General features: G+C 32.8%; 3 protein-coding genes and 1 long non-coding RNA gene across 11 annotated transcripts; 2 read left to right on the top strand and 2 right to left on the bottom strand.

Annotated features, from left to right (window-relative positions):
- Positions 1–1,169: 1,169 nt before the first annotated feature.
- Positions 1,170–4,881, top strand: LOC106771570. 5 transcript variants are annotated; one of them, XR_001376478.2, is made up of 8 exons: positions 1,170–1,458; positions 1,651–1,697; positions 2,213–2,275; positions 2,494–2,558; positions 2,919–3,111; positions 3,200–3,271; positions 3,355–3,450; positions 4,634–4,881. It is a non-coding gene; the product is annotated as an uncharacterized LOC106771570 (long non-coding RNA). The 5 variants fall into 5 exon arrangements; XR_002669395.1 differs by adding an exon at positions 4,471–4,554 and having other exon boundaries at positions 1,170–1,697; positions 3,396–3,450; XR_002669393.1 differs by adding an exon at positions 4,471–4,554 and having other exon boundaries at positions 1,170–1,697.
- A 6,460-nt stretch (positions 4,882–11,341) lies between these two features.
- Positions 11,342–15,933, top strand: LOC106772123 (cellulose synthase A catalytic subunit 4 [UDP-forming]). The gene is made up of 10 exons (XM_014658303.2): positions 11,342–11,513; positions 11,660–11,717; positions 11,882–11,975; positions 12,273–12,885; positions 12,992–13,129; positions 13,337–13,462; positions 13,545–13,757; positions 13,846–14,256; positions 14,483–14,833; positions 15,306–15,933. The coding sequence occupies exons 1-10, from the start codon at positions 11,448–11,450 to the stop codon at positions 15,882–15,884; spliced, it is 2,649 nt and encodes an 882-aa protein (XP_014513789.1). The 5' UTR covers positions 11,342–11,447; the 3' UTR covers positions 15,885–15,933.
- A 104-nt stretch (positions 15,934–16,037) lies between these two features.
- Positions 16,038–18,032, bottom strand: LOC106772124. Of its 2 annotated transcripts, none has more exons than XM_014658305.2 (4): positions 17,745–18,032; positions 17,508–17,602; positions 16,444–17,404; positions 16,038–16,355 (listed from the first exon to the last, which is right to left on the bottom strand). In XM_014658305.2, the coding sequence occupies exons 1-4, from the start codon at positions 17,799–17,801 to the stop codon at positions 16,260–16,262; spliced, it is 1,209 nt and encodes a 402-aa protein (XP_014513791.1). In that variant the 5' UTR covers positions 17,802–18,032; the 3' UTR covers positions 16,038–16,259. The 2 variants fall into 2 exon arrangements, with proteins under 2 accessions (XP_014513791.1, XP_014513790.1); XM_014658304.2 differs by having other exon boundaries at positions 17,739–18,030.
- Positions 18,033–20,162: 2,130 nt separating this feature from the next.
- Positions 20,163–25,745, bottom strand: LOC106771710 (exocyst complex component EXO84B-like). Of its 3 annotated transcripts, none has more exons than XM_014657715.2 (7): positions 25,337–25,745; positions 25,067–25,164; positions 23,676–24,717; positions 22,772–23,266; positions 22,316–22,495; positions 21,080–21,207; positions 20,163–20,794 (listed from the first exon to the last, which is right to left on the bottom strand). In XM_014657715.2, the coding sequence occupies exons 1-7, from the start codon at positions 25,502–25,504 to the stop codon at positions 20,452–20,454; spliced, it is 2,454 nt and encodes an 817-aa protein (XP_014513201.2). In that variant the 5' UTR covers positions 25,505–25,745; the 3' UTR covers positions 20,163–20,451. The 3 variants fall into 3 exon arrangements, with proteins under 3 accessions (XP_014513201.2, XP_022641163.1, XP_022641164.1); XM_022785442.1 differs by having other exon boundaries at positions 21,080–21,204; XM_022785443.1 differs by having other exon boundaries at positions 20,721–20,786.
- Positions 25,746–27,274: the final 1,529 nt, after the last annotated feature.

Raw genomic sequence — 27,274 nt, 5'->3', positions numbered from 1 at the left:
AGGTAGTGTTTGGATGTAAATTTATGTCTCACCAAAGAGGAATAGATGTAAAAATTAAATTTTACCTCTGACATAAGGGGGTGAGATGAAAATCCCTTCATATGTAACCCTTAAGCCATTTTATTTTCACTTTCTTCTTCACAGTAGCACGAAAAAGCACGCCAACGACCATTGCGAGCACTCCATTGGTGCTTGTTTTGTTGCTTTTTATTCCTTTAATATCAAACCTTCCTTCGCGCCACTTTCGTTTTCCCTTTCTTCTTCACTACTTGTGAACCATCTTGGGAAGACGTCACAGACCACCTTGGGAACACATCATGTGAATATCGCGAATCTTAGAGGGCCTTCATTGGTGCTTGTTCTTACGAGGTGATGGGCAAAGCTTGTGCAATGAAGAGTTTTGTTGTTATGCATTTTTGACAAGGTGTACTCTATGAATCTCGTAGTTGCTCGAATGGTGATGGTGCAATTGTATTGTAGATTTGGGCATGATGGTTCATGTGGCAATGCAAATTTGTTTGGTTGTTGCTCTTTGTGATACATATCTAGTTTATGGTTGTTTGGCGAGTGTATGTGGTGGCATGCGAAGAAGCATGAACTTTATTGTTTGTTATGTTACCACCAGACTTAAATTTACATTTATTATTTAACAAATGTAAATTTACGTCTCTTAAATCTACGTCCAATCTAAACCAAATGTAAAAGGCCAAAAATATCAAATGTAAAATGACTTTTTTATGCTAGTGAAAATTGAAACATGTAAACATATTCTACCATGTCATTTAAGATTGCATTAATGATATCAATATACTAAATAGAAAATTTGTTTGTAAATGATAATAGAAACCACCAATGAAAAAAATTCAAAATATTCTGATTCAAATATACAATGAACCTTCTTAACCATTGAACAAGCTTTATTACACTACTACAAAATTAATATAGATAGCGCTCAATAGATAGCGTTTTTTTAAATAAGTGTTATCTATAAATGTACAGCACAATAGATAGCGCTTATTTAAAAAATCGCTAAACCTATGACAATAGATAGCATGTTTTTAAAAAAGCGCCATCTATAACTAATTAATATTATTTTTTTTAGTTATAATTTAAAATAGATTAATACATAGCATATTTTAAAAAAAGTGTTATCTATTTCAATACAATAGATAGCGTTTTAGAGCTATTAATTTTCTTTTTGAAAAAACGGTTTTCACTTTTCCCAGTTCTCTTTTTCGTGCGTTCTCCCTGGCTTCTCCTGTAGGCTTTTCCCTCGTGTTCTCATTTGGTTCTGCAGCGTTCTCCACTATCTTTGGTTCGCAATCTATGTTGGCTCCGTGTTTGGTTGTCAGTGTTCCCCTTTGCAGGGTTCTTTTCAATGCCAGCCCTACCTCACTCACTTAACGACGACCCTGTATCCCATATTAACGACAACCTTGCATCTCATCTTTGCTTTAGGTAAAACCTCAGTTTATTATAAAAAAATGTTTCATCAATGCGGGGTTATGGTTTCTCTAGGCCATCTCAGTTAACCCCTTCTTTCTCGAGCTCTCCCTCCTTTTGCGCTTTCCTCATTGAAAATATCTTTGTTTCATTTCACTGACCATATGCTTGATTGACATTCGAAACTCACTGGATGTTAATTCGAAGGAGATGAAGCTTGGATGACAATATCCATTTTTATTCACTGTGTAAAGGTATGTGAATTGAACCCAATTTCAGTTTCGAAAATGTATTTATATCTTAACAATTGCATCAAATCTGAAATTGTTTTTTGTAGAGTTCATGAAGTTTTGAAAATCCCCAATTTTCAAACCTAGGGTTCTGATCCACCTAATGGATTATTGGACACAAGTTATGGATGCATTGATATCTCTTCCAAATCAGCTTAGTTGATAGTGTATGTTTACTGAAGTAATGATTTTTTCAGAGTTTAATGTGCCTTTGGCAAGTATTTCTATTATATGATACTTAAATATTGATACAACCTCTCAAAAGAAAATTAGTACATAATTTCATAGTGCAAGTTTTTCAAGACTTGCCACACAACAGAGGTTAATGGATAAGGAGGAGAACAAAAGTCCTTCGTATGTTATACCCGTATCTATGCAAATTAGCAACTAATACCCTTTCACTCCCTTAGCATACCTGATAAAAATACATACTTTGTGGTTATATTTAGTTTCTTAATTTAGATGTTGTGTTTATTTAGGTGTGGCTGGTTTGCTTTCACTGTAGGCAATGGAATCATAAGTCTGCTTGGGATTGTTACAAAGTAAGAATTCAAAGTCATTTCATTTTAAGTTTGTTTTCTGTTGTATATTTCATATGGTTTATGGCCCTACCTTTTCTAGAATTTGATTTTCTTTTCACTGAAATGTCTATCTAACCTTCAAAAAGTTTTACTCTCTTTCAAAATTGTCTAATGTGACTGTTATTAAAAACTATCATTTTAATCTCCTTTACAGAGTTTTGGGATTTGATTGATTGTAGGTTCACCTCTATTCTTGTGGACTCTTTCCATCCATTTTTTGTTGGGGACTACTTATTCAATCGATGTAAGTTCATTTTGATGGCACATACACTTCATTTCCCCCTTGTTATTTAGGGCATAATTGTTAACTGTCATTGTAAGATTTGTTCATTTTCTATAACAAGAATTTTTTTGTGCTTTATCAAATTCAGGTGAACATTATGCAGTAAATGTTCAACAACATTTGTACTTACACTTAATTTTCCTATTAGGAGGAAAACCTTTTTTATTGGAGGAAGGCTTTAAGGATCGAAATTATGTGACACTTCTTTTCTTTTTCAGTAGTTATATTTGAATTTAAGCTTCTCTGAAACCTCTGTTTGGAAACTTTGTTTGATAGTGACTACATTTATTTTTCCATAACTCATGTGTCTAAAATTTGCAGCTAGCCCTGTTGAGATGGAAGAGAATTGCAATGCTTGAACCCTCACAAAGCCAAATGTTTTTTTGTGCTAATATGTGTTCGTCATATTAAATCTATAGACCTTTGTGTTCAAGAGGCCAACTATGATTCTAGATCGTTGATTTTTTTCTACAACATTCTTGAGTTTCTTCTCTTTAATTTAGCATTGTTCAAGGTAAAAGGATAAAAGCTTCCTGTTTTCTTAAATTATACATGTGTACCTGATATGAAAGTAAAATTACTCTCTATTGACTTTCTTAAAGGATATACCTGACAATGAAGGAGATGACAAATTTGGTATTCAATCTTTGTTAGTGCATTTGGGTCAGAAGAAGGTACGTTCTTCTTATGTATAATCTCAGAGGACTTGGTTGTACCCTCTTGTATCCTTGATTTACCATAAATAAGTTTCTTTCAGGTATTCTGGATTTATGATTCACTTTTTGAAATGATTTATAGAGTTGCCATTCTTGTGGGTGCAACATCTTCCTACCACTGAAGCAAAATGATCACGGTGACTTCCTAATTACTTATATAAATTATGCCACTGTAATAGATTTTCATTATATCAAGTTTATAGTAGTGAGTTTCAATGTTTTATATTTATATTTTTTTTTTCATCTCGTGTTGCAGTTTTTACATAAATTATCAAAATTTTGCTATATTTATCATATATTTAATAATTACATCGAATTAATTAATTATACATTTACTTTAATATAACTTTCACTACAAATTTGGGTTAAGACCGTTAGTTTCACTAACCCTGCAAAGGGACAAGAATCCTTTCGAAAGAGATTAATTGAATTTAGTCTATCTTAAGGTATGTCTAGCTTATCTAACATTTAATCTTAAAAAAATTGGTTAAATGGTTAGTGAATTAAACATGTTAATACACCTTAAATTAAAATACATATTTTTAAAATAAAAAATCACTTTTATAATTTTTTTATATATTTAACAAAACTACATATGATGGCTCATCAATAATATTTTCATAATTCTTTCGATGCATTATATGATGGCTCTTCACCTTTATATTTATTTATATATTTAACATAACTGGATAAAATATTCATAACATTGTTATTCTGCATTAAAAATCCTTATTTATACCATATGATGGCTTTGAATTCATATTTGTTGCATACTAGGAAGAAGGTATATATGGTTAAATTAAAAGCTTAGAGCATGCTTAATTCTGGAATGAAAACCTGATTGCATGAGATAGGGTGTTTAACAAAATTGGTTTAATAAGTATTATCAGTGATCTTGGTCTCATACGGATTGGTGAAATTCTGCATGTAGTTTGTAATGTTTGAAGTCTTCCCTTTTTTAAGGACTGGGTATCTATTATAGTTGAGGTGGTGGGTGCAGGATTAATTGAGAGTAGAAATTAATGTTTGCTGTGAAATAGTTTTGTCCAGACTAACAAATAAAAGAAAAGAAAATTAAAGAATACCACATTCTGTTTAATCCCATTGCTTATACATTGTTGAAATTATAATGATGTTTTCTACTTTTGGTTTTCTAGTGTCCAAAATAATCCAACAACCATGAATGTGGTTATATAAAAGAAATTATCATATAGTATAAAGAAGGAACAATTCCAAGTTATGTAAGTTATCTTCATTGCCATAATCAATTTATAATAATAATTTAATTGACTAATTTTATATTATTTTTCTTTGTTGCAGTATTTTTCTAGTTGCAAATGTCAACAATATTGTGACAATCAAATCGTTGAAGGTAGCAAAGATTGGTGTTTATATGTAACTAGTACATGTTTATAGGTTATCTTATGGTGATGTACATGTTTATAGGTACACATAGGATAATGGTTATATATATTGTCTTATAAAGCAATGTCATGTCATGACACGTACTAGACGACTTAATGATTATATTTTGAATTATTATTGTACCAATAATTTTTATTCATATTAATGTACATTTTTCTTAGACCTTTGTCACTTTTTTTTCAATATTTTATATTTTCTTGTATATAATAGAACCATAGATAGCATGGGTTTGTACATAATAGAACAAATATCTTATATAATATTTTTTTAAAAATATAAAATATTTTTTGAAATATTTTATTCTAAAATTAATTTTTTTAAAGAAAAAATAGACCAATAGATAGCGTTTTTTTAAATAAGCACTATCTATTGTCAGCCATCAATAGATGACCCTTATTTAAAAAAGTGTTATCTATTGATGGCTGACAATAGATAACGTTTTTTGTAATAGATAGCACATAAATAGATAGCGCTTAAAAAACGCTATTTTTGATAAAAAAAAATGCTATGTATTTTTTTAATAGTGTTAGTACATTTCTCCAATCCCTATTCTTTAAATATGTTATTTGTGTTCATAATGTTTGGTCTTTGATCTTATACCTTCTTTTTTTCGTTTGGCTAACACACTTTATCTCACTTAACTCAGGATTTTTTTTCCTTTCCATTCCATCCCAAAAAAAAAAATATCTTGCATTGTTTTACCTTTCTACCAAGGCCTTCTAAAAAATGACATATAATATAGTGAAAAACATGTAATTTAACTTAGGCCTTCTAAAGAATGACATGTAATATAGTGAAAAAGATATCAACACTAATTTGATGATAAACTCTCTGTACATATGATAAACATGGCTTTTATGAGAGTAACTTATGTACAAATTTAGAGATAAATAATTAATTGAATATAATCATAATTAAAATATGTCATTTTTAATACAATAAAAAAAATAAAAGCACAATTTTAGTACAAAATTATTAATTTTGTTTATTTTATTTTATCTCCACTAATTGTTAATATAATTGAAGACATGTTATTTTTAGTGATTGTAATGTGTATTTATTAAAATAAAAATTAACATTAATAGGTAAATAATAATAAAGGAACTTGTTCTTTTGTCTTTGTAAATTTAAAATCTTTAATTTTTCTTTCAAGGCTAATTGTATATTGTGGTTAATTTTCACATTAATTAACATGTATGACAATTGTTAAAGGTCGAATAGGTATTCAATTAGTTTGATTATTAACAGAAATTAAACAATGAAATTAGATTGTTAAACTAAAATTGTAATTATTTTCTTTTTGTACTATATATAAATATGTTAAGACTAATAAACTATTTACTCTAAATTTATTTACTAAACACTTCCTTGACTATTCTTACATAGTTGTCTCTAATTTATATAGCAAGCGGGAAAAAAAATAACATAAAGCTATTCATAACTTTTGCAAACACTTTTATCCTTTTTATTTCCTCTAACCCTAATACTCAAATTCTACTTTTATCATAGTTAATTTCTAGCCACAACATTTAGGCGCATGTTCAAAACTAAATATATTAGCAATCTGGAATAATGGACATAATAAATAATGTTTTTCAAATTCTCATTTTACAATGAACTCTTTGAACGTAGTGCCATGAACTTCATATTTCACTCATTAATAGGAAAAATAATAATGGCTCTAACATTTTCAAATATGTCATAAAGAAGAAGGCAGATATAGACTGTAAGGTACCAAAGGCAAAGAGAAAAAAATTGGAAAGATTGAAAAAAAGAGATGAAGGTGGTGGATGGGAAAAATAGGAGGGCAAGTAGGGTAGAACATGGCTATGGTAGGGGTGAGGAAATACAAAAGAGGTGAAAAGAAGAAATTTCCCTTGTAGAGATAGAAAGTTTCTATCAAATTAACGACATCCAAAAAAAGCAATCAAACAATTATTGCAGAAGTCATGGATAATGTGAAGGGATTTGAAAATTCACATAGATAAGCATAGGTGAAAATAAGATGAAAGGGGTTCAAAATGAAGATGAAGAAGTTGGGGAATGAAGGGTGAGGGTACTAGTTTTGAAGATTGTGGGTGTGAAGAGTTAAAAATGGGTTACAAATCCAATTATAAATTGGGTTCACCTGTTAACAAAATTGAGCCCAAACTTCATGGCCAGAAAGTATCCCTTAACCGGGGGTTACTCCCTGTACCTCCCCAATTCTAACCCCCACCCCCCATTCCATTTTTAAGATTTGTTTTATTAGTTTACTTTTTATATTAATTTTCAGATATTTTAATAATGGAATTTATATGTTTTGATGTATTATTTTTAAATATATTTTTAACGTATAAATGGGAGAGTGAGAGTTGCAGNTATAAATGGGAGAGTGAGAGTTGCAGAGAGCGTTTGGAGGAGGAGCGTTTCAAAAGCTTTGGTGGGGGTGGGGGTGGGAATACGAAGGAGAGGAATTTGAGTNTGTGTNTTTTNACTGANGCAGACTGTAAAAGAGTAGGTTAACTTTAGTAAATAGGTGTAAAACGGTAAAAATAAAAAAAACATAAAGATTAATTTTATATTTAAAAAAAATCCAAAAAAATTGGGGGGTGGGGGTTGGAATTGGGGAGGTACAGGGAGTAACTCCCCCCTTAACCGCAGAATCTAAAAGAGTGAAATAGGCCATATATGTAAAACTCGAATTGAATTCAAGTTAGACACTATTGCTTGCTGCACCCCATCCTTTATTTTAATTGCATTCAGGCTATTTGCGAAAGTGAGGTAAGTATGGGTATTTTTGTGGTGTGATTTCGTTGTTGAAGGTAACGACGTTACCGAAAATCGAATTCCGAAAAATACTTCCTAAAAACATCATCCCAAATAGTGTGGGTGGGGCATTAAATGTGATGCTGAAACGAAGTTCTATAATGGTTCTTCCGTGCATCGGAAAATAAAATTCCAAAGTGAAAATTTACATTTCGGAAATTCAATTCCGAAGCAACAAAATTTTGATTTCCAGAATTAGCTGTTCGAAATAAAATTTTGTAATCCAAAATTTACTTTTCGGGAGAAAAATTTTTACTTAGGGATTTATTTGAAAATAGGAAAATAATGAATTTAATTCATGTAAATCGATATTTGGTAGAAATTAATGTGGAAGGGATATTTGAAGACGTACGTTGAGATGTGTGGAGTGAAAATCATGTTAAAATAATGAATTTAGCAATAAATGTAGTTAACCATCATAGTTTTTATTAGTTTGTATAGATCTCTTAGATTATTCATCTTTCTTTCATGTGATACTTCAACTCACATTAATCCTATAATTGTCGATCAATATGATTTTACTTACTCCAATACATAAAATATTAATCTCAGTTAAACTATATTTTCTAAATTTTTAACTATATCAACATACTTACTTACCACATCATTCCACAATTGTCGAGCACATGTTAATCAAAACTAACAAGTAATACTATTCCAATGGTCTTCCTGGTAGCAACTTCCTCAAGCTAAGCTAGAAGAGATGTTACGGAGGATGATTCCTTTGGTGATGATGGTACGAAAATGGTGGGCAAAATGTGTAAAATGCGGAGCTATGGATGGACAAGGATGAAAAGCTCACGGCCTATGGTGGTATTATGGTGGTAGTGTGGTGTTTGAAGGCTCAAAGAAAGGTTAGGCAAACTTTAAGAGGAATGTGACTAGGAAGGTCTCATGAGTTGATCTAGTCTTAATCTTAAGATGAGTAATATGGCCAAAAATGAGTAGCATAACATTACTCAACATTAAAGAGGATTACAAGAGAATATACACCTCTATTTATAAGATAAGACTGTCTTCTAAAAGCCCTAAAAATAAAAAATGTCAACCCTACCATGCAATCCTTGACCGAAACTAGAGGCCTCCTTTAACCACCTTCTAGACACCAAGAGTTCCTTTCTCTCATCCCTCCTTAATTCACTACACATCCATCAAAACACATAAATCACCCTCTTCTCTTTGGAATGACCACTGGATGCTTATGTTCAATGTAATCAATCTACAAATTCAAAAATCCAAAAAATTCAAAACCAATAAATGCCCAAAAAAAATTAAGAGTGACAAAACAAGTTAGTTGTTGTCGTCATTGGCTCGTAAAAAAGAGATGGGTCGAACTAACCCTTCAAACAAAAGCAAGCCATTAATGATAACCCGCCTCACACAGCACGCGTTGATAGGTCAGATCAGACTAGGTCATCACTTTTTTAAATTTTTTTTATTTTTTTATTTTTTAATTTGGTTTCAATTTTTTAAAATTTTTTATTTTTAAACTTTATTTGTAAATACATATGAATAAATATTAAAAATATATTTGGTTATATTATTTTTTAACTTTTAATTGATTAGCTAATATTTTCAATTAGATAAATTAAAATAATTATAACACTTTTACATGTCAAATTATTCTTTTATAACTAATAACTAAAATATAATTTATATATATTAGTTATTTAAATTACAATAATATTATATATTTACACCTTTACAGAATAACATATAGAAAAGTTAATTTTTTAAATTTTTACAAAAAATATTAACCGATTTAATTAAAAAATTTAAGGACTCAAAATATCACAAATTTAATAGAGTTAATTAAAAATTCTCAAAATTTACCATACATCAAACTTATTGAAAAACTTCATGTTAACCATATAAACTTGTTCATTCTTATGAGACAAAGTTTAAGTAAATAATTGACACGTTGACAAAACCATTAAAGACACCCACTACAAGAAATTATGGGATTAGCCTCACAATTAAACAGAAATTAATTGATAATCATTATGGTCTCATCTATTAACTGGTTAATGTAATATCATTATTTGGTTATTTAAAATTATGGATATTATTTGTCTTGATATTGGATACATTAATTTTTAAGACAATGTTTATGCTCTTTTTTTTTTTTTTCTAAAATGTAGATGAAAGGTAAATCAATATTTTGAATTTTCACCAATAACAAATGGACAACGTGACAGTTTAATAGTAAGAGATTGTAAATCCAAAATCTAGAAGCAACATATGTTTGAATCATCATTTTAAATTATTTTTTTCCTTTTGTATGAACAAAAATGAACTAATACATAGAACTGCAAAAGCTTTAGATTCAGTGATAACTGAAATAAAAAGGACTATTTAAAAAATAATATTTATTTCATAATATAGAGGTAGTATTATTGCGAAATTTATTTATGAATGACTTTTATTGTTGTTATTTTGAAAAAAGTGAGAATGAAAAAAAAAAAGAAATAAAGAATTGTATACAAAAATTCAAAGTTAGAAAAGTTTAGGGTATTATGAGTTAAGTTTGCGAGGTGACACAAATTTGATGAGATTGATTCGTAAAAATTCTTTATATAAAAATAGTAATTAAATGTGGACTGGAAAAACCTTTCAATAGATAATAGTTTATTAGTTGGCTAGTCTTAAACTTTTGAATAAATAAAATAGTTTAATTTTTTTCATCCTTCTGTCAATAAATAAAGCAATTTATGCTTATGAAATTAAATAACTATAAAGTATCTTTCCTTCATTGGCGGTAATAATAATAAACATGAAATAAGATTTTATGTTTTATCAGTAGCAAGTTGAAGTAAAAATTACAAACTGAAGGGAATTTTCTGAGGAAAGTGAGGAAATTATGAGAAGAAAAGGAAAAGGACGTAAAGAGATCCCTTTGTTCGTAGAAAATAAGTTATGAAAGTTATGATGTGCCAACTTAAAATTGACGTTTTATAAGCCAACAATCTGATACAGAAGGTGCAAATGCAAAGAATTATTAACAAAAATATGGCTATCCTTTGTATTACCAGATCTATTGCATAAGACAGTGGCGAGTAATGTTTCTATCAACAACTAAATGGACAAAAACTAGAAAATAGTTTAGAAATATACAAGTTAGCTTTTGATTTACAGAAAATCTAGTACAATGAGATCAACAATCAACATAGATGCAATGTAAAAAGACAACTTTTGATTTAGCAAAAATCCTGAAACAGACACAGTTGCAGGTGGTGTGTCCAAAATTTCATCATCAACCAAGATTTTCCGCTTGTGTTTCGTTTTTAAAATAACTAGCATGTTGTGACCATGGACAAAGTTAAAGAGAGACGTGGTTCTTAAGTTCTTTGTTTATGGATATCTCATATATCAGAAAAATTTAGATATTTTACACGAGCAAATTATTTAGATGTAGTTCTTATTCTTATCATAATTTTAAGAAAATACTTCATAGATATTACTATATAATTATGACCAAGACCAAAAATCTCATTTTTTTACCTCGTCTTGGTTTTGAAACTACTCCTATAATGCAAAAATAACTGTTATCATATTTCTTTGATGTACTAGTGAATAAAACATTTTGAGTTTAAAAACATTTGATTACATAATCAGTGAAAATACGTGTAGAAGAAGGGAGTAAGGGTTTTAAGTTAGGTAGAGAGATTAGCTAATACTTGCATGGGCATGCATGCATGCAGAAGTAGCACCTAACGTTACGCAAGTGAAGTTATCATGATTGATGAAGTGAAGTAATTGTGAACTCTAAATCAAATCCTCGACTTGCCAACTCTCAGGGTATAGTGCTTATCCTTCTTCCTTTATCATCACTCTTAACCCTCCATTTCTTATATTAGCAATACCCTTCTGCTCTCTCAGCAATCCATGCTTGGTAGTTGCAATGGCCATGAGTACTGCCTCAGCTACTGGTTCTCACTCCCGAAATGGATTCCGTTTCTCGGACCAGGTATTCACTTTGCTCATTCAATTTCTCCACCTTATTTTGCTTGCTTCTCCAAGTATAATTGCTTTGTTACTCAACAATTATGATACATAAAATCTCTTAACAATGGATTTGAACGCGCAAAGGTTCTGTTGTGTCTTCTTTTGCAGGAAAATGGAGACTACAATCAACACGACTATGGTCAAGCTTTCTCAGTGGCCGGAAGTGGTGAATGCTTTTTTTTTTTTTGTTCTATTAATTTAACATTGGAAATGGAAACAAACTTTAACTCCTTAGTACCTAATTATTCTCCAACACAATGGTTTTCCTATCTCTGGTCTTTCTGTTAATTTGTTTGTACACTTTTTCTGAGTCGGTGTTATGTTCTGCAGAGGATTTTGATGGACAGAAAGCATTCAATAGCAATGAAGAGAAACGGAAAGATAAGAAAAGTTTAATGAGCAACGATCACGAAGACGACAATCTGTAAGTTTATCACCATAATGAATTAAAGAACTCAATCTATTTAGACTTAAATTTATATATAGTATTAGAATATAAACAGATTTAACGCAAACAATGTATATATGAAACTACATTTTTCTATCTTTAACCTTTATTCGATGCAAGAATAAAAAAATTTACATTGTCAGTACAGCAGAAATGATTCTAGATATTAAAATTCTCATAATATATAAAAAACCTTTCCGCTGTAATTTTTTTTTAATTAAATTCTTGTTGAAACCACAAATGACTAATATTTGGAGGTGTTGCACCTTGCAGTTTGGCTGAGGCAAGGCAACCATTGTGGCGCAAGGTTCCAATAGCTTCAAGCCTAATCAACCCATATCGCATAGTCATAATCATGCGTGTGGTTATCCTAGTTTTCTTCTTCCACTTGCGCATCACAACTCCAGTGCATGATGCAATTGCCTTATGGATAATCTCTGTAGTCTGTGAAATCTGGCTTGCATTATCATGGATGGTTGACCAACTCCCCAAGTGGTTCCCTATTACTCGTGAAACTTACCTTGAACGTTTGTCCCTAAGGTTTGAGCGTGAAGGGGAGCCAAACCTTCTAGCCCCGGTTGATATCTTTGTAACCACTGCAGACCCTTTTAAGGAACCACCTATTATAACAGCAAACACGGTTTTATCAGTCTTGTCTGTTGATTACCCTGTTGATAAGGTTAGCTGCTATGTCTCAGATGACAGTGCTTCAATGCTTCTCTTTGATACCTTGTCAGAAACTGCCGAGTTTGCTAGAATATGGGTTCCTTTTTGTAACAAGTACAACATTGAGACAAGGGCACCTGAGTTTTATTTCTCTGAGAAACTTGATTACTTGAAAGATAAGGTGCACCCTACATTTGTTAAGGATCGCAGGGCTATGAAGGTGAGGACTACACAAATAAACCATGAAAGTTACGTTTGATTTTTCTTTTTTATGCTGTTCTACTGCCCATGTGAGACTTGAGGCATTTTCCTTTGTACTTTTGCAGAGAGAATACGAAGAATTCAAGGTGAAAATTAACATACTGGTTGCAAAGGCTCAGAAGAAACCAGAAGAAGGTTGGGTTATGAAAGACGGTAACCCATGGCCTGGGAGCAACATGGATGATCATCCAGGAATGATTCAGGTTTGGCAATTGCATTCTTTATAGTTGTTTCTTGTTTTATGTGCTTTTAGATTCTGCGTATCTAACAAAAGTTAATTTTTATTGATTTTATGTCCCCTAAATAAAAGTGTTAATATCTTCAGTCTAAAAATTAATTCTTTCTTCAGAAGTTTGGATACCAACAAAACAAGCACTTAAAAAAATGAATCCACGGACTTGTCTTTGCAGGTATGTCTAGGAAGTACTGGCTCACTGGATAAGGAGGGCAAAGAATTACCTCGGCTTGTGTATGTTTCCAGGGAAAAACGTCCTGGATATCAACACCACGGGAAAGCTGGTGCCATGAATGCTCTGGTAAGTAGCTTAAAACCTAAAACTTCAAATATATATCAGCACAACTGTTTATAATCTTTTCACTGTTCTATTTCCTCAAAAGGTTCGAGTTTCTGCTGTGCTTACCAATGCACCTTTTGCATTAAATCTGGATTGTGACCAATTCATCAATAATAGCAAGGTTCTTAGGGAGTCCATGTGCTTTTTAATGGACCCCCAACTTGGAAAGAAGTTCTGTTATGTCCAATTTCCAAAAAGGTTCAATGGCATCGATTGCAATGACAGATATGCTAATCACAATACTGTGTTCTTTGATGTAAGGCTGTTTTCCTAAACTTATATACAAATTGCAATTTCATTAACTGATCCTTACTCCTTTGAATTTTGCTTTCTTTGTATCATAGATCAACATGAAATGCCTTGATGGGATTCAAGGTCCTCTTTATGTTGGTACTGGATGTGTGTTCAACAGGCAAGCATTATATGGCTTCGATCCACTTTCTGATAAAAGGCCAAAGATGAAGAGTTGCTGCTGGCCTTCATCCTGCAGCTGCTGTTATAGTGACTCCGAGTCTTCATCTNATGACGACATTGATCAGGAACTTGTAGACTTTGATGACGAAGAGGAAGAGGAATTATCCTTCATGTCCATGAAAAGTTTAGAGAAACGATTTGGACAATCACCGGTTTTCATTGCTTCTGCTTTGATGGAAGATGGTGGACTTCCCAAAGGCACAAACACCCGAGTACTGATTAAGGAAGCAATTCATGTTATAAGCTGTGACTATGAAGAGAAAACTGAATGGGGAAAAGAGGTAACCCAGTTATTGCAAATGAACTATTTCCCTTTTGCATTCTGTACAAACAAGTCCTTGAAATGAAAATTGTTATATAGATTTGTAGTTAGAGGAGCTCCAACGCACATCAAGAAACAAGAATCCATTTTTTTAATCAGACATTTATTTCCATTATGAAAGCAGGAGCTTAGAATTTCATGACTGCTAAGGAATCGAGTCATCTTGACATTTTGTTCTTCTGCAGATTGGCTGGCTATATGGTTCAGTCACAGAAGACATTTTAACTGGGTTTAACATGCATTGTAGAGGATGGAAATCAGTGTACTGCATGCCAAAGAAAGCAGCTTTTAAGGGATCTGCTCCTATAAATCTATCAGATCGATTACACCAAGTTCTGAAATGGGCTGCTGGTTCTACTGAGATTTTCTTTAGTGGCTATTGTCCTTTGTGGTATGGCTATAGTGGAAAACTGAAATGGCTACAGAGGTTGGCCTACATTAACTCCATCGTCTATCCATTTACTTCTATCCCCCTGCTGATCTACTGTACAATTCCTGCTGTCTGTCTTCTGACTGGAAAGTTCATCATCCCCACTGTAGGTGCACAATAATCAATTATTATATTCAATTAACTTTAATACCGCATGCTTTTGGTTTTCTCATTAACATAACAAGAATGCTAGTAACACACACACACACTCTCTAGCAGAGGAACACTCAATTATTTTACAAGTTATTGTACATTACAAATTCATAAGCGGAATTCATTAAATAAGAAGACTCTAAATTTTTTACTTCACAAAAATTCAGTCAATAGAATGTGTTCGAGATTATAGCTGGCACTCTTCTTAACAATATATGCTAGCAGTCTAGTACTAAAATTTAAAAAATGATTAAGTCTTGAGGAAGAATTCTAAATGAGAGAACAACCACGGGATTGAAACTGGTTGAAAATTTGATCAGAATCAATGTTGATTTCTTGAGATTACTTAATACATGATTACTTTTGAAAGAAGGAAAAACAATTTTATTGACAATATCGTCTGACTAAAGTTCTCTTTTGTGCAGCTGTCAAACCTTGCTAGCATTTGGTTAATGGCCTTATTTATCTCCATCATCTTAACTTGTGTGCTAGAGCTTCGTTGGAGTGGGGTTAGCATTCATGACTGGTGGCGCAATGAGCAATTCTGGGTCATTGGGGGTGTATCTTCACACCTTTTTGCTGTATTTCAAGGTCTTCTTAAAGTTGGAGGAGTAAACTCTAGCTTCACCGTGAGAGCAAAATCAGCACACGACACTTCTTTTGGACAGTTCCATCTCTTCAAGTGGACTAGTCTTCTAATCCCACCAACAAGTCTTGTGATCTTAAATATGGTGGGAATTGTGGCTGGAATCTCTGATGCCATTAACAATGGCTATGACTCATGGGGACCTTTCTTTGGGAAGCTTTTCTTCTCCTTGTGGGTAATTGTGCACTTGTATCCTTTCCTCAAAGGACTAATGGGAAAGCAAAACAGAACCCCTACCATTGTAGTCCTCTGGTCAATACTTGTAGCCATAATTTTCTCAATGATTTGGGTGAGAATTGATATTTTCTTGCCCAAGCAGACAGGTCCAGCACTCAGACAGTGTGGGATAAGATGCTAAGGGGATGGTGTGTACATGGAGACGAGTATGGGCATTTTTCTACCCTTTTGGGGTATTAACTTGTATAAGAAAGTGAACAACAGATTAAAGACCACTTGAGTGCAATAGTGCAAAAGAATGTACATGATATATCATGATTTATCTGTCTTCATGGAAACACAAAACGTGATCTCACCAAGAGACTGCACAGACATTATTGTTATAACTCGCTATAAACAGCACTTGAGTTGCGAACAGCATGATGAATATTAAAGCCAAGTACAAATTATAATGGAAAAGTAAACCCTTGACACTCTCACATTTATAATAAAATAAATACATTCCCTTCACAATTCACTACTCCCTTTCCCAAACCACACACTATTGCAAGCTTGTCTAAAATACACGAGGAACATAAGAAGCAGCACCTCTATTCAAAGCTTTCTCTAATCTTGTCTCAAAAGGGGTTGAGTGCCAATTCACTCTCTTATCCTGCACAACCACACCAACGTATGTCCAAATCAGAATTCACCCTCAACTTAGGAGTAACAACATCTCTTAAAATTCACCTCATCTTTACCTCTCTGTACTTGCTTGTCGAGTTCGGAATTCCTTTAAAGGAAGAAGCTGAGCCAGAACCTTCCGATGAGGCTGCAAAATTCCAGTAGGTCCCAACAGTGCCAATAATAGGCATTTCATCTGGACTCCTACTAGGTGACTTCCTTGGAGAAGAAGTAGCCGAAAATTGTTTGATCTCTTCTAATGTCAATGCACCTAATATTGGCCTATCTTCGTGACTTAACACAGAATATGGACTTTGTGGGGTGCTCCTGTCAGGGGTACCAGGAAATAAAGTCACTGAGCCAGCCTTGTTAACAGGTGTAGTCTCTGGTGAGACCAACCAATTTGATAGGCTGGCATCAACAGGGATCTCCTGGTTCAACTTCTTTGGTGTGTCACTTTCTGATTTCAAGCTGAAAGGTGATTCTTCCACAGCTTCCCCAAACTCATATTCTTTCTGAGGTCTTAAGGGTGTTTTCTTAGACTTCACAACTTTCCACTGAGTGAGATTCTCCACTGGTTTCAGTACAGGATGAACATAAGCACTTCTGTCTCTGGCATTGAGGTTGGACTCGATTGACTTCACATCAACCTCTTCAGAAAACACATGATCAGCGGCAATAGTTGCTACCGTGCCATCTTCTCCAAAGTCCTGCCCCAATTCTTTGCACTCTTCTCTGATGACATCATCATCCTCATCACTAAGATCACTGTCCCCATAATCAATCTCTTCCTCCTCGTCCTCACTGTCCCGGCAATTCTGGTACCTATGGTTGGGTGGGTAAGACCCCGTTGAAGAAACACAACTATTATCTTCAGAGGAAGATGACTTTGGATGAACCAAAGCTTCCTCCTTTCCAACATCCTCATTCTTCCTCTCTTCAACTTCATCCACCAAGGAAGGTTCATAGGTCTTCACGTTGGAATCAAATGTCACTTTCTTTCTGCTACTTACACTCAGTTGCTCCGCACTTTTTTCCCTGCATCAACCAGAGAGACAGCAAACAACATTTATCTTTATCGAAAAGCTTAAAAACTAGAAAGTAAGAAGAAAATAGAAGATGATGTATTGAGACTACTTACAGGAGTTGTGGTATAGGGTTAACGGCATTTTTGGAGCAATCCGGAACCAAAGAGACAGTAGGTTGCTCTTGCTTGCCATTGCTACTACCATTTCTCTGAAAAAAAGGATAAAAGAAAGAAAGAAATTAAGTGGGCTATGTTAGATGCTGAGAAAACTGGAAAGAGAAGAAAACGAAAGAGAATCTTGGGGTGGTTGTTGAGAAGGGAGGAGGGAATTGGAAAGTTTCTTACAAGAACCTTGCGCTTGTTGTTTGAGTGTTTGGAGGAACCAAAACAACCAAAAAAGCAACCCATTCAGAGGAAGAATGTTTGGAAGAAGGGTAGAAGGGTGACGATGAGTGAGAGTGGTGGCATCAAATACATGTAATTGACTGAGGGGAAGAAGAAGAAGAAGAAAGAAAGAAAAAAAGAAAGAGGAAGAGCGTGCTGGGGCCTCAGAAACGGTCAACAAACCTCAAAGCCTCTTTCTCCTTTCACCAAAATTGTATTTTATTTGAAAAAGTGGAAACTAACCGTTACATGGTATGAATGTGTAATTTATTCCAATTAATTACTCCGTTTCCTTCAATTATTAAAAGGATTTTATGGTGTCGTGTCTTCGTTTTTCCAATCAATTATTGCATCAGAGATTCAAATTACTTTGAAATTTCCTCTATCACCGTAACAGGGATGTCTGCGCGGTACGGGTAATAAGCTACGCGCTACTTTTGGGTTATCAAACTTCTATCATTGTCAATTTTGTATATATATATATATATATATATATATATATATATATATATATATATATATATATATATATATATATATATATATTAATTTTCTTAAAAAATAAATCTTCCAATACTTATACCTTTTGCTACTTATTATTAAAAAATGATAAATTTATTTATCTTAATATTTAATGAACTTCTATTTGAATTATAATTTAAAGTTTTTTTTATTGAAAATTAAATTTTAAATAAGTTGCAGAAAATAATTTTTTTTTAATAATTCTATTTTAATAACTTGAATTTCTTATTGTTTCCTATCTGGAATTGGAGATTACAGTCTAAACACTCTTTCATACTCAAAATACTCTTAAGATTCCTAAAGTAGTTGGAGAATGTTTCACAAGTTCATCAAGCAACTTTGTGCACTATATGGTGGAGATCACATCAATAATCAATGTGTTATGCAGGTATCAATGGAAAAGCTGGACAATTCAATAGAACACCACAATCACAACAACAACGACAACAACAACCCTTTTTATCTAAAAGAACTGCTTGAGGAGACACTCTAACAATTTATATAGGTACCAATTTCTAATCACAAGAGCATTGAAGCTGTTTTTGAAGTTGAAGCAAATCTCTTAAAGTTATTTTTGAGCTTCATTACAAAATACTTTTAAGATTTTGATATTCTCATTCTGAACTGTGTGAACGGGTACTTGTTAAAGACTCTCACGCTCAATAAATGCAATTAACTACATTTTTACCTCATTTGTTAGGATACAAACAAAGTCTCACATCAAAAAAAAGAGTTGATATACATTTATATACATATGAGATACCTCCATCGGTAAGAGACTTTTTGGAGTAATACCAAAAGGCTTAACCCAAAGCGAACAATATCTTACCAGAGTGGAGATATGTGTATATCAAACATTCCCAACAATGACGGGCATACAGTACAAAGTAACATTTCATAATATTTATGGTGTGTTTGTTTTTAAAAATGGATTTGGGAATGTATACGAATAAATTTGAGAGATAAAACGGAAAATAAAGGGACTTATGATGAAAAATTATCAAAGTTAGTAAGTGATGGAATAAGTTTTTCATTGTGAGTCAACTTAGTTCCCGTTTTAAAAAAAATTATCAACTTTATCAACAATTAGTTTAACGTGCATTAATCAAGTCTAATCGGTTAATTTTTCATTGACAATATTAATTGTATGGTGACATGGCAAAAGAGTGTACTGGTCTATTTTTATTGTTGTTCAACACTTGAGTCAATTCATTACACATCCCACACTACCAATCATTATATATAATTCTTTATCGTATTCTTCATTACATTAAAGATGTTCCTTGTCTAACTTTGCTCTTCTTTAATATCATGAAAATTTAAGAAGTCAAAATTTGGAGAAGTTCTTCTAAGACCAAGTATAGTGCTATTGCTAGTGTCACTTATGAGATTCAATGATTCACACGTTTGCTTGATGGGTCTATCCAACATTGCTTCTTACCTTTTGTGTTTCTCTTAATCCTGCTTTAGTATTTTGTGACAATAAATTTGCTCTTTACATTGTAGAAAATTTAGTCTCCCAAGAAAGAATTAATATTGAGATTAATTGCCACTTCGTTCACGATAAGTTATTTTTTATTTGATTAAGCTTTTACCAATTGATTCAGTACAGCAACTTTTTGATGTCTACACAAAAAGCCGTAACCCTTATCCTTTTCTTTTTTATTTATTCCAAGTCGGGCATGAATGATATTCCTTCCCTAACTTAAGGAAGATATTAGACTTCTCTCTATTGTTAATTGAAATAATTACAATATTGTTATAAATTAGTTAGTCTTTTATAATTGATTTCTGTATGTAATTTATAATCAATGCTACAATACGCAACTGAAAAATAACATTAATTCAAAATAGTATTCCTTTCTTCTTTTCTTCTTTTTGATCTTTGTTTCATTTTCAGTCTTTGAATATGGTATGAGATAAGTTTTACATTAGGTGCCATAAATAAAAACATGATGTTAAAATTGAATAAACGTACAATTATAAATTATATAAATGGTGATCATTAGTCTGATTTTGATTTGCGTCCTATCTCGCACAAATGTTAGGACCAGCTCTTTATTTTTTCTATCATTTGCCTCTTTCAAAATCAATATTCTCTGATTGCAAAGTGCTCATAGAAGGTGTTCTCTAATTTGAAGTGTCTCTAGTATCAACATAAACTCCCTTCAGTAATGATCCCCTCTTCAGGGCTAAATACTATGTCTGGTGAAGATGTTTTTGCATCAACAGTAACTTCTGTTTCGTGTTTGGCAACCTCATCTCTCTCTGCATCCACCACTGCATCTAAATTATTCTCTGAAGAATTTGATTCGACTTCCTCGGGAAAATCACTGCCATATGCGGATTGTTTGATTTGGTTCTCATGCTCATGTGACTCCTCTGTGATGGCAACTAGATGCTCCTCTGGTTGCAAACTTGCTTTCTCAATTTCCAACAGCTTTTGAATTGTTTTAGTAGCAGCATCTATTGCCCAATCATCTTCATCTACATCTCTAAAAAAGAACATCAGAACACCATCAGGAGATATATATATATATATATTAGGCAATGTTTAAAACTTTGGTTACCTTTAATATCATGACAACCTCCCATTATATAGAATGTATTTGTAAATACTATAAAGATAGGAATAATAGGGAAACTCTATTATCATCAAAGGAAGTTCTTTATGAAGAACAAAAGAGAGAAAAATAATGCAACAAATAGTTTTGGGTTCAGAGCTTTGATTAATAAAGAACAATGAATTTCTAAAAGCACTATAAATAAGAATGCATTACTTGAAAGGGTCTAGTCCAGCTGAATTGAAGGTTGATTTCATGAGAGTGAGAAGGAGTAAAGGATCGTCGGAGAAATATCCTCCATACATTCCAATTTCCACCAAGAATTGCACGTCCAAAAGAAACTGCTAAATGGAGAAAGAAAATGGATAAGAATCACTTTACATAATTAAAATTGTGATATATGAGATTTCCAAGGCAAAACCAAGGACAGACTCATCTATATGGTTCTTATACCATATGATACCAATTCTTGAACTATCTTTTCCAGGACATACATTCTTGATTTCATTCTTGTATTCACCATACCATATCTTCCACCCCTCCACACAACCATGATCTCAGATCTGAATACTAATTGATAGATTCAGAAAGAGAATTATATAGAACGATACACTTTTATTCATACAAGGTCTATTCCTTACCAATGAAGTAGGGAATTAGACAAGAACTCTATTACAACTGAGGTATTTCGAGAGACCTCACTCTCCACAACTTTTCCTCTAAACTAAGGTTCAAAAGGCATAACATCCTCCCACCCACCCAAAAGACCGTTTTATGATGCCTGTGACAGTTATAACATAACTTTCCTAACTGTCATGTTTTTTTCCTTCTACTATAGACAATGCCAAACCTATCACCATATTAATTGTTGGAAGTCTCACATCGACTAGAGATAAGATCAATTCATAATAAATAAGTGGATGGAAACTTCACCTTACAAGCTGGTTTTGTGGAGTTAAATTAGGCTTAAAGTCCACTTTTAATTGATATCAGAACTATCGTTAAAAGCCTATCCGATATTTATTGTTTGTTATGCTTACTTAGACACCAGACTTAAACTACATCAAACTTTCTCTAAAAACTCAAACATTTCTACTAAGCCTCACATCTGAATTCAATTGAATTTTGTGATTAAGAATGTACGAATATTGTTGTATATTACATCAAAGGTGTTAGAGATTTGGAATAATATTCTCGCCAGAAAGCATACACAAAAAATATGAACAACCCAAGAAGCTAGTGTCTTCCAGAAATGTTGGTGAATTTGGGTACAAACAGGAACACACTGACATGGAAATGATCAAAATTTCATAGGAACTAGATGACCGGTTTAGAAGGACTCTACAGTAAATAGGAATAGCAGCCATATTGATAAAAAATAGCAAATTAGCTGCGGTGATGCTTTTACTCTTTCAGCACAGACCTACAAAGAATAAAGAAGGATATAAAAACCTGTTTGGCTTGATCAGTTTGTGAGCTCCCATTCTCTTCAGTTGCTAGGATCTCTTTGTTTTCGGAAACCCAAATAAACATAGACTCCATTAATTCTCGCAGTAATCCCATCAACCAATTCACTTCAAATACACCCTCTTCCTCAAGTTGTTCTATTTTCCTCAATTCTAGAAATAAAACCTGTCCAAGACAGTGACAAAAAATTTAATCAAAATAAAAATCTTGCACAAATATATTGGGATGGAAAAATAGATAAGAAATATTAATCTATGGTTATGTACACCCTTTTTTCTGGTTGTAATACCTTTTTTTTTTATGAAAATTTCAAAAATTAAGAAGTTCTGCAAACTAAGCTAAGTCTTGAAAAAGTAATTGAACCACCCGTTGTTTCGGTCTATTGCCTTCATATACCATAACAATCATTAGTCTTTAAGTTGTTATTTGTCAAAATAATACCTGAAATATACCAGAGGGCGTTGGATTGTGGATGGCGTTAGCTTCCAACTGGCCATTGCAATGACTGTCTGAAGATATTTCATGTCTATGGTAAGTACACAATACTCTGAGAATTAATTGCTGGCAGAACACGTTTCTCAACTTATTAGAAGCCTCTTCAATAAACAATAAGAAATCATTAAGTCCTTCGTGCTGATGAACAATTGAAAGGTTTTCCCAGACTTGTAATTCTGCCAGATCAGTGCAGCTAAAGATATTTTTTACCATGATAGAGAGAAACCGCACTAACGTTGATAAATTGACCAAAATAGAAACCTGTTGTGGTAGTGACTCAGCAAACTTCATTCGTGGACTACCTTGTTCAGTTGAACTTGTTTCATAAGCAAGGGCTCTTTCAAGTATAGCAATATACTCTGTGAAGAGGTTAGTGATTCCACCAATGACTAAACTCCCCATTTGAAGGGAAACTAAGGGAGATATATCTTCTATTATGGCCTGATTATAAACAAATAATAACATTAAATAATTAAATTAACAATACTAATCTTTCCTACTTTTTTCATGCAATGGTATTCGCTTATAATGCAAGCCAAACAGAAAAGAAAGTGGTAAAATGATAAGTTCTCTTTAATTTATACAATTTTTACGCTGTCAAAGTCTAAAAAAAAATGCAAGTATCCCCCTTTGTTTTAATAGTAAGGGATAGCAATTTTATAGGCTGATGATGGTTAAGTCTTAGTTAGTTCTGCAAATCTAAGCGAAGAGGTCCTGCCATCGTAGCATTGACAAAAAACTACGAAAATTGCAGTTTGGTTACAATGTGGGAATTTCTATATTAACATGTCACCTACTCATCTTTTGCGATTTACTTTACATTATATAGCAATCTATATATAGAACAAACCTGCAATAATGTCAGAACCTTTCGACCACTAGTAGTTAGCAAGCAGTAGTCATGTTGTTCCCCAACTGCTAGAGTTGAAGATCCAGCCCCAACAAACACTCCAGACACAAGATACTTCTCTAAAATCCAAGGATCGCTCACTGAGAAGATTGCAATCACTTTCTTAAAATGCTTTATATGCGTGTTTAAAATCTCTTCCACGCAGGGACAGAGATGCTTCACCAAGTATGGCTGCAACACTAATTTCTGATTTTCTAATAAAGAACAATAAATGACAGCAAACTTGACTGCTTTTACGACAGAAGACAATCCTCCACTCATTGCCGAGGTGCCTTTAATGTATTTATCAAAACAAATGATAAATGACTTTGTTTCTTCATAAGCCCAAAGCATGAGTTCTGAGGTACATGAAGAAGTCTCTCCACACAACATCACAAAGCTCCTTGCTGCTTGTGAAATGATTGAGAACACGAACCTTGCAAGTTCCCTTGTATATAACTCACTTGAAGATAACTTTGCCCAATGTAAATTATCTGTTCCAGTCACAATACGCAAATGGTAATGCTTGAGCAATAGATCAATAGCAAGTTGACTATCACCAAGTCTGCAAAGTTTTGCTAGTGCCCTCTGAAGTTCCGGTCCTGATGTTCTTTTATTCTCAGCTATTTGTGCAAACTGTTGTATAAGCATGGACTTTTTCTCAGAAATTGCAGATTCATACAACATCATCTCACTATGGGAACAATCTTGCAACAGAAGGCTTTGATAATGCTCATCTGCAGATTCTAGAAAGTGCAGGGCTTCATCTATCTTATTTTCTGACATGCATATATCCAAATTCTCTAAACATTCATTGACAAGAGCTTCCAACTCTCTAGGGGGAGATGGGACAACATTTACATGATCTTCGAAGGTTATATCTACGGACAATATCATTGGATATATTCGATCTATAAGATCCTTTACTCGTCTTCTATGAGATACAAAATGGTTTTCCATTTGCACAAGCTCATTTTCCATTTCTCTAGCTTCCTCCAGTACTCTACACATAGAGAGCATATATAACACCGTCACCACCAAAATACTATTTCCCAGTCCACCATCTATAAATAATTATTTAACATAAACTATCCTCATTGTTGTTTTTCACATCTCTTAATATTTTCACCAGAGATTTTATTTTTTACTTTCCATAACAGTGTGCGTTTTCAAATGAAATTCCTTAAGCAACAAAAAAATGTTCATTTCACACAAAAGAAATTGCACCCTCTCTTCATTTCGAACACGTGATCATGGAATTCCATTAATATACTTCAACATGGACCCACAATCACAAAGGATATAGTATTGATGATAAACATCAAAAGGTAAAAATTCGAGATTTTAATTACCTAAGGAAAGTGGAATACTTGGCATATATGTTTCTCTGTAAGTCTTCATTAGCTGCTTCCTTTAGCTCCAGAAGTTCATCACACAACTGCTTAATGCCCTAAATCAATAATCGAACCACAAATAAGCCAAACTAAATCGGAAGAAACATACGTGTTCCGTTCTTTTATTTACCTTTGTTCAAGTATTTTCACAATGTTGTCGACTGAATAATTATGAAAATAAAATTTCCATAAATAAAAGGTGAAGAAGAAGTTGAAGAAAATAAATACTCTTGCAGTTATGGATTCAATTTGATGGTCGGCGTGAGTGTGAGTGACGGACGGTGAGGCGGCGGAAACGGCGGAGGAGGAGGAATCCGAGGAGTTTTGAGACTCCATGAGAGAGTGGTCTCTGAAGCGGAACTTAGGAGGAGGCGTTGAAGAAGATTCCATTTTCATGCAAAACCAAATAAACAGGCTGACATTGTTGAATTATATAGCTTTGTGTTTTTTGTCGTTTAGGCTTCGGTAATTCCGTTTCAAACTCAGTGCTTCGTCCATCATACAGTGTTCGTCAAAATCAAACTTATTCACTTCATTGTTATCTTCGATTCGACAAAGAAAGAAACATTATCTTTTTCATTTTGGGTGCCTTAGCCAGCTGAGCCTCTGATTTTGGCTTATTCTCTGTTCTCACACCTTCTTCATCAACTCTTAACATTTTTTTTCAGGTTGACATGGTTATATGATAAAGTAGGCCAAACTCAAATATCATCAACTCAATGTAATATATAGGATTTATCAGCTTAACATCATCTTAGTGGATAAACTTAAAATTTAATCGAACCTATTTTTTATCAAATTCAAATAAGTATTTTTATCAATACTAATTAGTCTATTCTTTAATTCATGTATAATGCTGAGATAAATTATATTTAGTTAATACTTTATTTACAAATTATAGTTATTCTTTAATTAATGTTTATTAACATTTTCTCAATTAAGGTTCACCAAACTATTTCTTACTTTAATAAAACTAAATATTTTATTTAAATAAAACTTAATTAAGTTTTAAATCGTTACATATTAGAATGATTTCTTATATATATATATATATATATATATATATATATATATATATATATATATATATATATATGCTAGGCATAAAGCATTTATTATAGGTAGTGTAACATCCCAAAAATATAAGTATATCTATATCATGTGGAATGCAACATATTATAATAATAGAAAGCAGTTAAGAGTAGTAGTAGATGAAGTATATATAATACAGTCATCCAAAATATGATATAAGCTCTACATATCAGCATAGAGTCTTTCAAAATGAAATAAAAGAAAAGGGACTAAGCTGTATACATAAAACTAACAGCCTAAACTACTCAGCTGCAGTGTCAGAGACTTCAACAGCATCAGTTACGTCTAATACCTGCTCCAGAGGGGCCTCTGAAATCTCTGCTCACATCCAAATAGGATGATCATTACAAAAGAAAACAAACAAAAACAAAAACAAACAACACACATGCAAGGGTAAGCTAGAATTCAATTGAAAACAAGTCAATGACAGTTAAACATAGCAAAATAGACATACAAGCAATTACAATCACAGAGGAACAATTTTAGTAAATTATAAGTTGTGGTTTTATTAGGTGGTGTTAGTTTTAGACTCGTCCGGACCCGGAATGAATATCGAGCTATGGCGGGTTATGCACTTGTGGTGGCCTCTACTGCTTTGCAAAGCCATTGCCAATGGGTTTCACCCTACCACACACAAGGTTGGTTCGTTATCACTCACCTTGGCCCATATACAATGGAGACAACCAAGACTAGGACCCCCTACTACCCTTCACCACATGAACTAATCTTCTCTAAGTGAGATTGAATAGTCATTAGAGCTTTAAGGGAAACCCCCAAGACTGAGCTACCTATATTCATTCCAGAACTTAACTTAAATCTCACCTAGAGATGATACTTAATTCTTTGAATCATAATTCATACCATACCAACTTCATTGGCTTTAAATTCTCAATTTTATGCATAAAGATGTTATATTACTTTGGTTTCATACAAATCCTACATAATTAACTCATACAATACTAAAACAAATCATACAATGCTAGAAACAAGTCATACATTACATGTTTTCACAGAAAAAAATCCTTTATTAATACCAATTTCTCTATCCACTATAATTACCTATACTTAAGTAAC

Source organism: Vigna radiata, chromosome 8 (genome assembly GCF_000741045.1).
Source record: "Vigna radiata var. radiata cultivar VC1973A chromosome 8, Vradiata_ver6, whole genome shotgun sequence".
Taxonomy (NCBI): Eukaryota; Viridiplantae; Streptophyta; class Magnoliopsida; order Fabales; family Fabaceae; genus Vigna; species Vigna radiata.
This window is presented reverse-complemented; position numbering and strand designations above follow the sequence as displayed.

Bases quoted from the DNA above. Each gene is read 5' to 3' on its own strand.
- LOC106771710 (XM_014657715.2), bottom strand. From the start codon at position 25,504: ATGAAAATGGAATCTTCTTCAACGCCTCCTCCTAAGTTCCGCTTCAGA. The intron at 24,718-25,066 runs GTAATTAAAATC...CTCTATGTGTAG, and splicing joins AAGTATTCCACTTTCCTTAG to AGTACTGGAGGAAGCTAGAG. The intron at 22,496-22,771 runs GTATTATTTTGA...TGTCTTGGACAG, and splicing joins CGCCCTCTGGTATATTTCAG to GTTTTATTTCTAGAATTGAG.
- LOC106772124 (XM_014658304.2), bottom strand. From the start codon at position 17,801: ATGGGTTGCTTTTTTGGTTGTTTTGGTTCCTCCAAACACTCAAACAAC. The intron at 17,603-17,738 runs GTAAGAAACTTT...CCTTTTTTTCAG, and splicing joins ACAACAAGCGCAAGGTTCTT to AGAAATGGTAGTAGCAATGG. The intron at 16,356-16,443 runs GTAAAGATGAGG...GTGGTTGTGCAG, and splicing joins CGACAAGCAAGTACAGAGAG to GATAAGAGAGTGAATTGGCA.